Source organism: Pseudorca crassidens, chromosome 2, assembly GCF_039906515.1.
Source record: "Pseudorca crassidens isolate mPseCra1 chromosome 2, mPseCra1.hap1, whole genome shotgun sequence".
NCBI classification, from domain to species: Eukaryota; Metazoa; Chordata; class Mammalia; order Artiodactyla; family Delphinidae; genus Pseudorca; species Pseudorca crassidens.
The window spans coordinates 6,836,171-6,852,226 of NC_090297.1; the positions used below are offsets into that span (position 1 = coordinate 6,836,171).

General features: G+C 48.3%; 1 protein-coding gene across 5 annotated transcripts in view; it reads right to left on the minus strand.

Annotated features, from left to right (window-relative positions):
- The window catches only part of LOC137214883 (solute carrier family 2, facilitated glucose transporter member 5), a 59,157-nt gene that overhangs the window by 18,483 nt on the left and 24,618 nt on the right, over positions 1-16,056 (minus strand). Inside the window, exons 3-4 of one of the 5 annotated variants that reach the window (XM_067719273.1) lie at positions 14,694-14,831; positions 13,996-14,121 (exon numbers count right to left, since the gene is read on the minus strand). The exons of 1 other annotated variant lie outside the window; for it this stretch is intronic. In XM_067719273.1, coding sequence (XP_067575374.1) covers positions 13,996-14,052 — 57 coding nt within the window. In that variant the 5' untranslated portion in view covers positions 14,053-14,121; positions 14,694-14,831. Of the gene's footprint in view, positions 1-4,124; positions 4,391-13,995; positions 14,646-14,693; positions 14,832-16,056 lie in introns of those variants that run through there. 3 more of the 5 variants (XM_067719284.1, XM_067719294.1, XM_067719303.1) reach the window with 3 other exon arrangements.

Consider the following 16,056-nt stretch of genomic DNA (forward strand, 5'->3'; position numbering starts at 1 on the left):
GCTTTGAGGACTATTTAGGAAGTAAAATCAAGGGATTCGGTACCCCTTGAGAAAAATGGAAATCAAAACCACAACGTGATACCACTTCTCACTCATTAGGATGGTTAAAACCAACAAGACAGGTAAATGTGTTTACGAGGATGTTGAGAAAATTGGGACCCTCTCACGTTGCTTATGGGATTGTAGAATGGTGCAGCCACTTCGGAAAAGAGGCCGGCAGTTTCTCAAAAAGTTAAACACAGCGTAAACATATGACCCAGCAATTCCACTCCTAGGTATATACCCAAGAGAATGAAAACACATATTCATGCAAACTTGATCACAAATGTTCATAGCAGCATTTTCATCATAACCAAAAAGCGGAAACAACCCAAATGTCTATGAGCTGATGAACTGATAAGCAAAATGTGGGCTATTCATGCAATGGAGTATTATTTGGCCATGAAAAGGAATGAAGCACTGATACTCGCTACAAAGTGGATGAACCTTGAACACAAGCTACGTGAAAGAAGCCAGTCACAGAAGACCACCCGGTTCCGTCGATGTGAAATGTCCACAATAGGCAGATCCACAGAGACAGAGATAAATCAGTGATTGCCCAGGGCTGGGGGAGAAGAGGAGGAGATGGGGGGAAATGCGGAGTGACTGTCAGTGGGTAGGGGGTTTCTTTTAGGGGTGATGAAAATGTTCTAAAATCGATTGTGGTGATGGATACACAACTCTGTGAATAGATATTGAATTATATACTTTAAATGGGTGAATTGTATGGTCTGGGAGTTATAGTCTCAATAAAGTTACTATATAAAAAAGGCATGTAAGAAATTCAGGGCTTAAGCTTTCTTTTTCTTTCTCCTCTTTTCCTTTTCTTTCCTTTCCAAGAGGGGAAAAAAAAGAATTTGGTACCGGGCAGGATTAGGGCATGAGGGAGGATGTCCAGGTCTCCAACCATCTTACTGAAAATGACAAATGGCTCAGTGTCCTCAAGACACGAGAGGGGACCCTCCTCAGAGGCCAAGGGAAGCCGGGACTGTGAACTGTGCTTTTGAGAAAAACTAGGAACCAAATCCCTCGTGCCCAAGGTAAACTGGCTTCCTGTTTTTCAAAATGCTGAGAACATTCTGAGACTTCAGTGAAGCAGCCACCTTCAGGGCTAGCCCTCTGACAGGGTGTGATTCAAGCTCTCTGGGAAGAAACCCCACCCAAACCATTTCTCTCTTAGGAATTTGTCTCCAATTTCTCTCTCTACCACCAGAGAGACACTCTCAGTCTCAGACTTTTCTTTGTCAGGCGTCTCCAGTCAGAATGCAAATATGCCTGGAAAAGTGAGTCCCTATGAATTATTAACACTGTAATTCACTCTATCACACTATGGAATGGACCCAAAGTTTCACAAACATTCCTTGAGGTCCGAGTGACGAGGGGAGAGAGGAGAGACAAACGTCATAACATTTTAGAGCTGGAGGGGTCAGGTGTTGTCGCTGCAGGGGGTTTACAGCGTGGCCACTGCAGCCCAAGAGCAAGGGGTTGCATCCTGCCTCTCCTGCTGCTGGCTGTGTGGCCTAGTGCCGGCTACTAAACCTTTCTGTGTCTTGGCTCCTTCATCTGTACAATGGGGACAATGATACTGCCTTCCTCACAGGACTGATATGGGGAATAAGTGAGTTCATATATGTGAAACAGGCCCGCAGCTGGCTCGTGGTGGTACACACTCCAAGCATTACACACTATATCACGGTTTGCTATCAATATTAATTATTAACAGTGAGGACCCAGACGGGAAGTTAGTAGCTCAACGACACTCAACTAGTTGGTGGTGGAGACACTCCACGAAAAATTCTGTTTTCACTTTCCAAAGCATTTTGGCATGTTTTTCTAATCATCTTATTTGTTTCTTTCAGGCCAAGAGTCCTTTTTCACGGCGGAAAGTCCCTGATGCACACCAGATTCATGTCTTTTCTCTTTACATATGAGGAACCCAAAGTCCAGTGAGGCCGTGGTCACACAACCACCAGGGCACAGCCAGCCAGGCCCTCCCCACCAGCCCTGAGCGGCCCCCGGCAGCCCAGCCTCTGTGGCCTGAGCTGCCCCCCCGCTTCCACTCAGCTCCCAAATCCCTCCTTGGCTTCACTTTGTGGTTTGAAGGTTCTTTTACAGTCACCACTGGAATAGTTCTGTTTTCACGTCTCCTGGGACACCCGGCGTATATTCACCCAAAGGGCCAGGTCTGCCCTCAGGCACCTGGGAAGGGGCAGCCTGCATCCCCCTGGATGGATCCCTGGAGGAGGCCCCCTTCCTTGGGGGACTGCAGGAGCAGGTGGCTGTGATCAGCCCATATCTTTTGCATGTGACCGTTTACTCATCTCCTTTCCAAATGTATCGTGCGTTTTCAGGGACCACCACGCAGGGTGTTTCTGTTCTTTTGCAGCCCCACCTGGGGGCACACCTGGGCGGTGCAACTCTTTCTTTTGAAGAGACGGCACAGACCAGACCAGGGCCCCCCTGACCCCCAAATCCCTGAGTTCTTATTACCTCACAGCTCGTTTTCTATAACATAGAGGCGATAACATTTGACCTAACACGTTCTTGTTGTCATGAAGTCCACAAGACAATCCCTGTGGAGTGACGCAGTAATCTCTAAAGCAGGCAATCTCGTGGGCGAGAGTGCTACTGGCATCTCGTCAGTAGACACCAGGGGTGCTGCTCGACATTCTACAACACCCAGGCCAGCCCCCCATGGCCAAGAACTATCCGGACCCCAAAGTCAGTAGTGCTCTGCTCTAAAGGATGGTCACAAAATAATAACACTTACGGGGGATCCACTCTGTGCCAGGTAATTTACCACACATGGTCTCATTTACTTGTTCCAGCCTCCCTCTGAGGTGGTATGGTTATTATTCCCATTTTATAGGTGAGAAAACCAAGGCACAGAGCAGTTAAATAACTTGCCCAAGTTCCCACAGCTAGAATAGGATGGAGCAGGAATGGATCCCAGGTACTTCCACCTCTCAGACCTGTCCTTAATCTGTGAGCTACAGAGCATGGACCCAACCTGTCTATGGCAAGGCTCTCCTGTCCACGACTGAATAAATAATAATTTGCACAAATAAGTACCTCCCCCATCAATATAAGCAGATGCTGTTGTGATGAATAAAATGCAAATTTCTTAAAAGTGTTAATAAATTTATGTTACCTTTCTGTCCTTATGCACTTTCCTCAATCAAAAGACTCTAGGACTTCCCTGGTGGCGCAGTGGTTAAGAATCCGCCTGCCAATGCAGGGGACACCGGTTTGAGCCCTGGTCCGGGAAGATCCCACATGCCGTGGAGCAACTAAGCCCGTGTGCCACAACTACTGAGCCTGCATGCTGCAACTACTGAAGCCCACACGCCTAGAGCCCGTGCTCTGCAACAAGAGAAGCCACTGCAATGAGAAGCCCGCGCAGCGCAATGAAGAGTAGCCCCCGCTCGCCGCAACTAGAGAAAGCCCGTGCGCAGCAACGAAGACCCAACGCAGCAAAAAAATAAATAAATAAAATATTTTAAAATTTATTAAAAAAAAGACTCTAAAAGTACAACAGCAATTATATGGAGGGCAAGGGTGGGTGGGAAGAGGTGCAGAAAAATCTTTCGTCTCTAAAAGAAAAGGATTCAGATTATCTAAAAGGGAGGGAACCTCTGCTACAGATCTGAGTTCAATTCAAATCCTGCAACATCTTTTCTATCTTCTTTTCGTACTGGCTTAGTTCTTCACCTGCTGAAAATGTTAGTGAAAATGCCCTGAAGTGAAAATCAAAACAAATCAAAAAACTCTCACAGGCTCTATTGTAAGGATTTTGTTGCTGGTTTCCGAAGCCCTTCACCTCAAGTTCTTACGGTGAGGGAAGTTGTGACAAACTCTTCCTTTGAGTCTCATCATTTCGGTTCCAGCCCAAAGAACCTCTAAATCTCAATGTGTCTAAACGTCTCCTCTCTCTAGTGCCTGTAAAAGTCCAGCTGCTGGGTGAGCTCTGAGGGGCAGGTGCCCCAGTGGTCCTCGCCGTGCACAGAGCTCCGAAGGGCATCCCCAGCAACGCCGAACAGGCCCTGCCGTGGGGCTGCCGCTTGCTGTCTGGACAGCAAACTTACCCCTTCCCTCCTGACTGCGTCCTCTTGCTCCATCTTTGCTCTGGAAGCGCAGGGTCCTGCTTATTTCCTTTCAGCCCAAATAACAAATGCACTGAATGGCGAGAGAAGACATTCTGGCTGTACTTTGGCCAAGCCAGGTAACAGCCAATAGCATTTTTATAGGCGGGCTAAGGCAGAATAACCCTTTCGGGAACCCAGAGGTTTGTCTCGTTTTCGCTTCTTCTTTTAAGGGAGATGTCTGGGGTCTAACTCAGCAAGTGGGCACCCCCCAGGGACTGCAGGCGCAGTGCCTTCCCGATTGGGACAGTCTGCGGCATTTCCTTACTGCGAAAGTCAGGCTCGTGGTGAGTGACTGGAAGGGTTATTTCCGTCACAAACACGTGGAAAGCAGCAGGTTCCAGTGACCCTACAACACAGCAGGTAGCATGGGGGCAGGAGATGGGGTCATTAGAGGCTTCTCAGGAGTGGTCCCTGGCAGGAAGCCTGCAGCCAAATCTCCCTACGAGGCAGTCGGCTTTCGCCCAAACTGCCACACAACACTTTTCTCAGAAAGTGTATTTTCCTTTTTAAGGAACTCAGAGTCGCCTAGAGATGAGATTTTCCGTGTAATCATCACTATTGCAAAAGCAGTGAATATTTCAAATCCCTTTATCTGCAGGGCAGGGAAAGTGAGTCACAGCTGCTCGTCTGGGTCCTCCATGCGTGGCCAGGCCCCTGTCGGCCCCCTGTGCTCAGCACGTGTGCGGCTGCCATGCGGCCACCACACCAGGTCAAGTGGCCAAAATCCAGGGCAGGCTCGCAAAGCCGACGGGCTTTCATCTTTCCAGGGCACGTTCCCTGTTTTATTTGCTGTGGCGCAAATGCAGTTAATGTAGTCACATCTTCCCCTGTTCACCTTCAAATGACAGTTAACTGGGGGTCCACTGTGTGTCGGGCACTGGTCTTGGCATCAGTGGCAAACTCGGGAATTGTCATCAGGTGTCTCTGTGTGGGAGGCTGAGAGGAAGGTGACAGCGTGTGTGTGTGTGTGTGTGTGTGTGTGTGTGTGTGTGTGTGTTAGTCCCTGCTTCCCCATTCACGTGGGGGGGGGGGTTTGGGGGGATAGGGAGGTGTTGGGAGCAGTGGGGGTCAGGACTGACCATTTCCTTTCTCTAACTTCATTTCCTGTCCTTTTTCTCCTGGGTCACAGCCCTAATACCATGATTTCCCACTGAGGTTTGGCAAGACCAGAGGTTCCCAATTATTTCAAAGAGTTTTGAAAAATTCTGCAAAGAAAATGCACTTTAGTTGCAGGGCGGTGGGCGGGAGAGGGGTGGGGGGGTGAAGGGAAGGGGACAGGTTGGGAAAGCAAAAAGAGCTGTCAGAAGTTTGCCACCATGGGTCATTGCCAGGTCCAGAGGAAATCAAGAGAACCACTTCTAGGCCCAGAGCTTCCACTTCGCTCCCTGGGGAGCTGAAAGCTGAGAGATGGGGCTGGTGTCGGCCGATGCAGACCTCCCCTCCCCCGGCCTCGACCTCCCACCTGGAGTGGAGGTGGTGGGAGGAGCCGGTGGCCCGGCCTGGGCCGGAGGGGGCTCTCCTGTCCCGCGGAGGGGAGGGGAGGGGAGGGGAGGGAGGGGGAGGGGGAGGGGAGGGAGGGGGAGGGGGAGGGGGAGGGGGAGGGAGGGAGGGGGAGGGGAGGGGAGGGGAGGGGGGAGCCGCAGTACCTGGCTCGGCGGCCCCGGGGCAGCACAGGTACAGCCTCGGCGTCACCAACGCCTCAGCGGCGGGAGCGCAGCGCGAGCGGAGAGAACGCGGCGGGGAGGCCGCCGGGATGCTGGGCCGTGGGGCGCTGTCCCCTCGCCCCTGCCCCGGGTTCCCCTCAACCCTGCCCGCGGCCTCCTCAGCCCGGGACCCTCGAGCCCCGCGGCGGCCAGTAGACACCGAAGGAGGGCACCTGGGGGCCAGGGAGGGCACCTGGGGGCCCCGGAGGGCCGGGAACGGTCGGGAGTGGGCCCAGAGCTCGGGGACTGTCCCCACCCAAGTCCTCTGTGTCCCCTGCCCGGTCCTTCCAGGCCCCGGGACCCGGGCACAGCAGCCTCGGGGTCTCAGGCCGCCTTTAGGCCCTTGGGGGAAGGGGGTCCTTTGGGCGCCCAGGGATCTGGGGGCTCAGAATAGGGAGTGGCCCACTGGTCCGAGGCAGGGACTGTCCCTGCTGGGGTCTTGCAGGACCCTAGCGTCAGGCCGACCTGAGGTGTGTGGGCCGGGCTCGCCCACTGCAAGTGTCTTTTTGGTTTTGTGCACTTTCCACGTTTACTTCTTACCCGCGGGAGCCGAAAACGGGGGCGGGGAGGAACAGGGTGTCCCATCTCTGGCCCTGGCCCTCCCCACCCTGCCCTTGTCTCTGTCCTGCCTGCACTAGGAAGGGGACCTGCCAGTTGAAACCTATTTTTGCCTTGGGGTTTAAAATGACAATAATAAACAACACTGATTAACCCAAGGATATTTTGGTTAATTGCACATAGCAGGCCAAGGTGTGTCACAGGAACACGTACTAATGTTTCCAAGAAACGGACCTGTGCTTGAAACTACCTCTGTTGAGAGCCAAAGAATCACTTTTAAAGTCAAAGGAAAGTGACCAGACCCGCGTTCTGCCAGGGCCTTCCTCACTTTCTCTTTCCCATCTTCCATACAGTTTGATTCATTACAGGGAAATTATATTAGGATTTTATCGTTGAGGGAGAAAAGGACCCAAAGCTAGTTTTCCTCTTTCTTCGAGGGCTGTGTGTTAGGTCCACCCTAACCTGTCACAGTGGGGAAAGTGCTTGCTAAGATCCTTGCTTGTCAAGGATTCTGACGTGAAGATCTGGGTCCCAGATCTCAATTCCCAAATCATTATTATTAACATATATTATTACTATTAAACGTTATTATTAACATAAAATGTAAATATGTTAGCACAGGATTTTAGAAGACTTATCAGAATCTGAAAACAGTGGTTATTCTGGGATGTGAGATTAGGAATGGTTTCAATCCTAGCATATGTTTACATTTATATGTACTGAGTCTACTACTGTCCTAGAGGGGGGATACAACAGGGTGCAAAAAAGAAAACAAAGCCTTGTCCTCAAGCAGCTTAGACTCCAGTTAAGAAAGCAGAATTCAGTCAGATAAATACACTGATGAATTTATAACTGTAAAAGAACTCTAAAGAAGGGGGTTGAGGGGCTGGTCAGGGAAGGCTTTACAAAAGAAGTGAGCTTGGGGCTTCCCTGGTGGCGCAGTAGTTGAGAGTCCGCCTGCCGATGCAGGGGACACGGGTTCGTGCCCCGGTCCGGGAAGATCCCACATGCCGCGGAGCGGCTGGGCCCATGAGCCATGGCCACTGAGCCTGCGCATCCGGAGCCTGTGCTCTGCAACGGGAGAGGCCACAACAGTGAGAGGCCCGCGTACCGCAAAAAAAACAAAACAAAAAACAAAACAAAAAAAAAGTGAGCTTGAGCTGAGATGGGAAGGAAGGATGAATAGAGCTTACCTAAGCAAAGGGGGGTCGGGGTGGGGACGGGGTGGTGGAGACAGCCTTCCAGATAGGGAATAGTATGTGCCAAGGTCCTGTGGTACAAGAGAAATTGCAATCAGTGTAGCTGAAGAGCACAAAGCAGAAAGGAAGGCTGGATGGAGAAGGAGGCTGGGGAGGTAGGCAGGGCCAGACTGTATTTAGCACTTGTAGACCATGTGAAGGAGCTTCATTTTTGTTCTAGGAGCAGAAAGAAGGCCTTAGAGGGTGGAGGGTGACCAGATTTGTGTTTTGAAAAGTTTACTGTGGCTGCCTAGAGGAGAACTGATGAGGGGACAAGAGACCAGTGGATTTGGGGAAGAGGAGAGGGAGGTGTTCTTTGCTGCAGAGCAAGTGAAATATGCCAGTGACTTGGACCTGCGTGGTGGCAGAGATTAGAGAAGCAAATGCATCTGAGAGACATTTAGGTTGTAAAACTGACAAAACTAGGTGACTGACACCAAGGGCAATTAAGAGGATTTTTGTATTACTTTTAAAATAAAACAAACAATAAAAATGGTCTATCTGAAAATGAAGCTTTTCAGAATTAAAAAAAAAAAGTTTGTATAGGAAAATTTAACCAGGATGTAAGCTGTTGAATTAGCATCACAAAGCAGGTCGGCAAATCCCTGGGCTCTTCTTGAAACCGAGCAGGACCCTGTGGTGCTCTTGGGCACAGAAGCCTTTCTGTCCCCCCCCTTTCTTGTTTGTAGGGAACAGACTCCAGCCTCCATGACCGTCCCTCAGTTCCAAAGGGCAGATTTGAACAGTTGCCAATCAGGGACGGGAGGGGATGCAGAGACAAGGGAGGAACACCCAAGAAACAATAGTGCAGCCTTGGGGCAGGTCCTGGTTCTGCCTCAAGGGATGCACATGACAATATCTTTAAGCTCTTTATGGAACTAAAACCCCCAACAAATGGAAGATGTCAGCATTCTTCATTCCAGAGAAGCTTTTCAAGAAGACCACATGAGGCCAGATTAAAGGAACCACAGAAGCTCATCAGATTACCTGAGACCAGATTAAAGGAGTACAGGCTCTGCACACACCCTAATCTTATCAGCAACCCCATCCTTGAACTATAGCTATAAAACTCCTCACCAAATCCTCCCGGGTTGGGACATATAGTTTGTGAGGGGCACGAGCCCACTGTGTCCCCCTTTGCCTGGCAAAGCAATAAAGCCATTCTTTTCTACTTATTCCAAAACTCTCCGAGATTTGGCACTAGCACACAGATACCGAGTTTCCGGCATCATTCTGAGACCAGATGATACCAGGACTTTAAGTCACTCTTGGTCTCATCTCTACTAGGAATGTTCTGGAATTTTAAAGTTTTATCGTGGGCCTCTATTGTACAGACTGCTGCGGCTCCCCCAACCCATCCTCAAATCCATTTGCCCAGTCCTTCTAGTAATAGAATTTGGGGCAGGACCTGAGGCTGCCCAAAGGAAAGACTAGGTTTCCCATCACCCTTGCGGTTGGCAGGGACATACGACAAGTTCTATCTAAAGCGACGTATGTGAAGGTGTCGCATACTGGCTTGTAAGAACCTTTCTCTCTTCTTTGTTCCTTTTGCCATCCTGCTGCCTGGAATACGGGTGCCACCAGCTTGGGCCACAAGGTTGAGGCCACACAGGACAGAGCAAGGAGATGGAAGGAGCTTGGGTCCCTTCCCCTTCAAAGTGCTGCTCCTGCCCAGACCACTGCCTGGACTTTCCATGAAAGAAAAACACTCCTCTTTTTCATTTTCTGTCACTTGCGGCCAAACCCATTTCTTACTGATATAACCATCAAACATTTGCCTGAAAGTCTGTTAGGACAGAAAATGGGAAAGGACCCTTGAAGAAGCTGTGAAGACATCTCTCTCTCTCTCTCTCTCTCTCTCTCTCTATCTATCTATATATGTATGTATGTATGTATTTGTTTGTTTTGATACAGCCTAAATCGGGTTTTAAAATGTGATGACATGGCTCTCAACTGGAAGCGAATGGCCTAAGAACACTCATTTTAAAGAAGAAAGTGAGAACCCCCTAGCTGCTGGGTGCAAATGTCAGTGGAGATTTACCCAGGCTGCTGTTTTCATTAGGACTGTATTTGTTTTTTGTGTTCAGATTTTAAAATTGCGTGGGGGTCTGCCGCAACCCTATTTTCCCCTTAAATCCTGTTATTTACTTATGTGGCATATGATAGAAAGTGGAGTTCTTTAGGAACATGTGCATCGCATTATAGCAGAAGCGCCTGCGGAGGGCACAAAACGAGGCTGCTACCAAGGTGCAGAGTGAGTGTGGATTGCTTGATTGGAGGGAGGGGTGGGAAGGCAGGAAAGAGCTCTGGGTCATCCCCATTCCAGGTGTAGATAAGGAAGAAGTAATTAGCAGGTCCCGGCATGCATCCAGCTATCTACACAGGCAGCGCTCCTGCTGTAGGGGGCCTGGTAGGATGACACAAGACTTCCCAAGCCCAGTGCCCAGTGGGGCCAGCTACACCTCACCCAGGCCTGCCTGGATTCTGGCCATCGGAACCCAACTCTGCAACGTAGGTGGAAGGAAGAGGGAGAAACCAAGCCTGGTCCAAACCTTCTTGCTCCACAGGCCAAGATTTTATCAGATGCCCCCAAGGCAGAAAGGCTGTGGCTCATGCTGACACACCCAGTGAGTAAACTTCAGAGATGATACAAGGTTCCTAAGTTTTCTTTCCAAGAATAGAATTTGACCTCACCTATCAGAGTGCCCATGCACTAAAGAGTGACCTTTGGGAATCATGGACAGAATGCATGAAAGCCAGGGGCTCAGGAAGCTTCTCAGGGACCCAAGTGGCTTCGTTGGTTACACATTACCTTGGGTAGACAACTCTTTTTTTTTTCAAACTGTGGTGAAAAACTTATAACAAAAATTGGCTTTTTTAGGTGTACATTTCAGTAGTGCTAAGTATACTCACTGTTGTACAACCAGTCTCCAGAACTTTCTCATCGTGCTAAACTAAGGCTCTAAATCCATTCAACAATAATTCCCCCCAGCTCTGGCAACCTCTGTTTTACTTTTCGTTTCTATGAACCTGACTACTTTAGTTGTTTCCTATAAGTGGGATCGTGGAGTATTTGTCCTTTTGACTGTCTTATTTCACTTAGCATAATGTCATCAAGTTTCATCCATGTCGTGAGCAAGGATGTGGAGAAACTGGAACCATTGTATGTTGCCAGTGGGAACGTAAAATGGTGCAACTGCTGTGGAAAGCAGTTTGGTGATTCCTTAAGAAGTTAAACAGAATTACCATATGACTCAGCAATTCTACTCCTAGATATATTTTAATTCCAAAAGAGTAAAAACAGAAACTGGCACTCAAGCAAATATATGTATATGCATATTCACAACAACGCTATTCACAATAGCCAGAAAGGGGAAACAGCCCACACGGCCACCAATGGATGACTGGATAAACAAATTGTGATATATACACACAACAGATTATGCAGCTATAAAAAGAAATGAAGTCCTGACACAAGCTACATGAACCTCGAAAATATTATGCTAGGTGAAAGAAGCCAGGCACAAAAAGGTCACATACTGTATGATTCTATTTATATGAGAGATCCAGAAAAGGTAAATCCAAAGAGACAGAAAGCAAATTGGTGGTTGCCAGGGGCTGCGGGGAGAGGGGCAGGGGAGTGACTACTTCATGGGTGTGGGGTTTCCTTTGCAGGTGATGCAGATATTTTGGAACTAGATAGAATGGTGATTATATAACACTGTGAAGGTACTAAATGCCACTGAACTGTACACTTTAAAAAGGTTAATTTTATGTGAACTTCTCCTTAGTAAAAGCGAGGGAACAAATGCTGGAATATTCTAGAATAGCATGCTACTTTGCCCGTGTCTTTCTGACTCTGGGGTTAGTGACCTTACATTAATAGTGTTAGAGGATAATTTTCAAGAAAAAAGGTAAAAATTATGACATTTTTCCTTCCAGTTTTATTGAGATGTAACTGACAGCACGGTTTGAATGTAAGGTGTACAGCATAATGGTTTGACTCTCGTGCATCACGAAATGATTTAGTGAGCATCCGTCATCTCCTATAGATACAAAATATAAGAAAAAGAAAAAAAATATTTTCCTTGTGATAAGAATGCTTAGGATTTACTCTCTTAACTTTCATCTATAACAGGGTTCCCCAACCCCCAGTACCAGTACCAGTCCAGGCCTGTTAGGAACCGGGCCGCACAGCAGGAGAGTGTGAACCTTCACCTGCTGCTCCCCGTCGCTGGCATTACCACCTGAACCATCCCCACCTGCCCCCCCGCCCCGTCCGTGGAAAAATTGTCTTCCACCAAACCGGTCCCTCGTGCCACAAAGGTTGGGGACCTCTGATATATAACATACAGCGATATTAATTATATTTATCATGTGGTACTTTACATCCCTAACATTTATCTTATAACTGGAAGTTTGTACCTTTGGACCACCTTCCTCCAATTCCCTTCCCCCTGCCTCTGGCAGCCACGAATCTGACCTCTTTTTCTGTGAGTTTGTTTGTTGTTTTTGGAGTATAATTGACCTACAGCGCTATGTTAGTTCCTGGTGCACAACACAGTTATTCTATATTTCTATCCTTTTCAAAGTGATCACCACGATAAGTCTAGTTACATGAAATAGGTCACCGTACAAAGATACTACATAGTTATTGACTATATTCCCCACACTGTACATTTCATGCCTGTGACTCATTTATTTTGTAACTAGAAGTTTGTACTCTTACTCTCCCTCATCTATTTCTCTCCTCCTCCCACCTCCCTCCCCTCTGGCAACTGCCTGTTTGTTCTCTGTAAGTATGACTCTGAATCTCTTTTGTTATGTTTGTTCATTTGTTTTGTCTTTTAGATTCCACATATAAGTGAAATCCTAGAGTATTTGTTTTTCTCTGTCTGACCTGTTTCACTTAGCATAATACCCTCTAGTTCCACTGGCAAGATTTCATTCTTTTTTATGTCTGAGTAGTATTCCACTGTGTGTGTGTGTGTGTGTGTGTGTGTGTGTGTGTGTGTGTGTACCACCTCTTCTTCTTGGCTGTGTCTCCCAGCTTGCAGAATCATAGTTCTCTGACCAGGAATTGAACTCCTGCCCTTGGCAGTGAAAGTGCAGAATCTTAACCACTGGACCACCAGGGAATTCCCACCACCTCTTCTTTATTCATATTTCAATGGACATGGGTTGCTTCCATATCTTGGCTATTGTAAATAATGCTGCAGTGAACATAGGGGTTCATATATTTTTTCAAATTAGTGTTTTCATTTTCTTTGGATAAATACCCAGGAGTGGAATTGCTGGGTCATATGGTAGTGCTATTTTTAATTTTTTAAGGAACCTCCATACTGTTTTCCATAGTGGCTGGGCCAGTTTACAGCTGGGCCAGTTTACATTTCCACCAGCAGTGCGAGGGTCCCCTTTTCCCCACATCCTCATCAATACTTACTTTTTGTCTTTTTGATAACAGCCGCCCTGAAAGATGTGAGGTGATATCTCATCGCATTTCCCTGATGATTAGTAATACTGAGTATCTTTTCATGTGCCTGTTGGCCATCTGTATGTCTTTGGAAAAATGTCTATTCGGATCCTCTGCCCATTTTAAAATTGGGTTGTTTGGGGCTTTTTGATGTTGAGTTGTGTGAGTTCCAGCATCAGTTACCTACAACTTGCAGAATTGTGAGCTCAAAGGTAGTACAAGGGCAGAGTGCTGTACCAGCGGGAAGGATGCTGTAAACCATGCGCGACTTTCCCCTGAAGCTCACACTCTTCCCTACAGTCCGTTGAAAAGAACCTCGGTGGGAGCATCGCAGATATCAGCACAGGCTGTAAATCAACGCCACCCCCGCCTCCCGCTGGTCCGTTGTTGAACGGTTACAGCGTCCCACAGAATCTAGTGCTACGTGACGCCCCAGGGCCAGAGAATACATTTTACGTGTCCAGCCTGAGGCCTTAAGGAGCATATTACGGAATCTAGAAGCCCAGTGGGTACTGCCGGGCCACCCAAGTTCTCCTTGAAGCCAAGCCCTGCAAGCATCCGCCCACGCTTTTGAAGCCCCCGGAACCAGAGTTCCTCTAGGTCTCCTGGGTCTGCAGCAGCCGCCTTACCTGGGAGCTTGTGAAAAATACAGACTCACAGACTCCACCCCAGACCCACTCAATCAGAACCTGCATTTTAACCAGAACCCCGGGTGGTCCCGGCTCTCAAGAAAGTCAGAACCACTGCTCCACGCTTTTCCTGAACGTGGCATCGGCGACTCTCCGTGGACACCCAGCCCCGAGGTCTCCTGGATCTGTGCCCAGCCAGGGCGGACTCACCCCCAGGGCTGACACAGCGTCCCCAATGCTCTCCTCGTCACTCATGTCACTCATCATGGCGCTGGTTGGGTAACTTCAGACAGCACCTGCCCTCCGACGCCCAACGCTCCCCGTCTGCTTTTCCTCCTGGGGTGGTGGTGCCGAGACAGGGAAGAGACAAACGCTGTCTGCTGGTATTTGAGAGAAGCTCTCCCAGATGCAACAGGTCCAGGCAAATCCAGTGATTTGCTGGGTGCCAGGGAGAAGAGAAGCTACAGAAAATGTTAGCGAAAGGGAGAGTCTGCTCCCATCTCTGACATAATGGTCATGGGAAATTCCCCAGATGCTTGTTAAATAGGTACTGCTCAACAAGAGCAGGTGTGAGATTGTTCCGTCTGGAACTGGGCCTGGGGCACTGGAAACAGAGGGGAGGATTCAGCTGTGGGGAAGGGGCAGGAAGTAGTAGACCCTTCAGGGGCTCTTAGGTAACACAAGAAAAGCTAACCGAGAATAATGACAGCTGCGTCTTGTAGAGCTTTCCTCTGGCTCAGTCCTTGTACTAAGCACTGGGTCTCATGTTAGTTTCATTATTATCTCCTTTTTAGATGAAATCGAGACTAAGAGAGGTCACAGTTCTTTGCCCAGAGTGACACCATTAGGAACGGCAGAGGCCTGCTTGACCCGGTTTCTCTCCTTCCAGAGCCTCATTGTTCACACACCTGTCTCTCCTGACCCCCTTTCTTGGACCATGGTTTGTCTGCCAAGACATGGCTGGGTAAAGACGTGGCTGCCCTCATCAGCATCACTTTACTACCCCCAGGAGACTGGCCCAGAAAGATATAAGTTGCAAGTGTCATCTGGAAAAAAATAAAAGCTCGACGTAAGGGCTGTGAGTTGAGTTTTATTCAGTATCTTACTGATGACTATGGCCCAGGATACAGCCTCTCAGAGAGCTCTGAGAAACTGCTCCGAAAAAGGTATTGGAGGAGCATATATACGAAATTTTTTGACTGGGAAATACATGTAGCCAAGCCTACATCTTGTTAAAAGATTAATGCTAATCACAGAAAACAGATATCTCCAGTTAATGATTTTAGTGCTTTGCTATGCATGGGAAGGTGCGTAGAATCTGGGGTCATCAAAATTCTTTCTCAGACATGTATCTTAACTATCTTGGGCCCCATGTGCCCAAAACACAGAGTACTTCATCCTGAATTCCTTTCAGGGTTTGCTATAGGTCAGGGGCTAATTACTTCATCCTTGTAGAACTGGAATTGTGGGCAACATTTTTTTGTTTCCACAAGTAACTTCTACTTCCCTCCAAGAACTTTTAAGAAACCATGCATTCTTTAACAGAAAGCATCGTGACAGTTTCCACCCAAAACTCTTGAAATTCTTCACCTCCAGATGCTTACCCTACTATGCCCACTGATGCAAAACTGGGATGTCGTGACCCTCGCCCAATCCCCAGCACATTAAAAGGCCCATCTTAAACCACACTTCAAACATGCTGCTAAAGGGAATTCCCTGGTGGTCCAGGGGTTAGGGGTCCATGCTTCCATCGCAGGGGGCACGGGTTTGATCCCTGGCTGGGGAACTAAGATCCTGCAAGCTGTGCTGTGCGGCAAAAAAAAAAAAAAAAAAAAAAAAAATTCACTAAATATCCCACTAAATGTCCCTCCCACTCTGAGACCCTATTAAGGCCCTGTTGGGAGTGCTTTTCCTTATCCTGCAAGCAATGCACGGCTTTGCCTTATCAACAGGCTGGGCCGACTCTATGGGAGGCCTGCAACCTGTGTGGTCACTAGGGCCTCTGTTGAGAAGCGTGACCTCATTTGGCCCCAGATGTAATAAGAGCTCAGTAAATGTTAGCTGTCAGCTATTATCAATGTCCTGACCCCATAACACCAGGCAAACCTTTCCTTCATGGAGCCTGGATTCTGCTCCAATAAGTGATTCTGAGTTTTGGGGTTTATTTTGGTGGGGGAACCCACATGCTTCATTCAGAAAGTCATTTAGGGACTTCCCTGGTGGCGCAGAGGTTAAGAATCCTCCTGCCAATGCAGGGGAGATGGGTTCAAG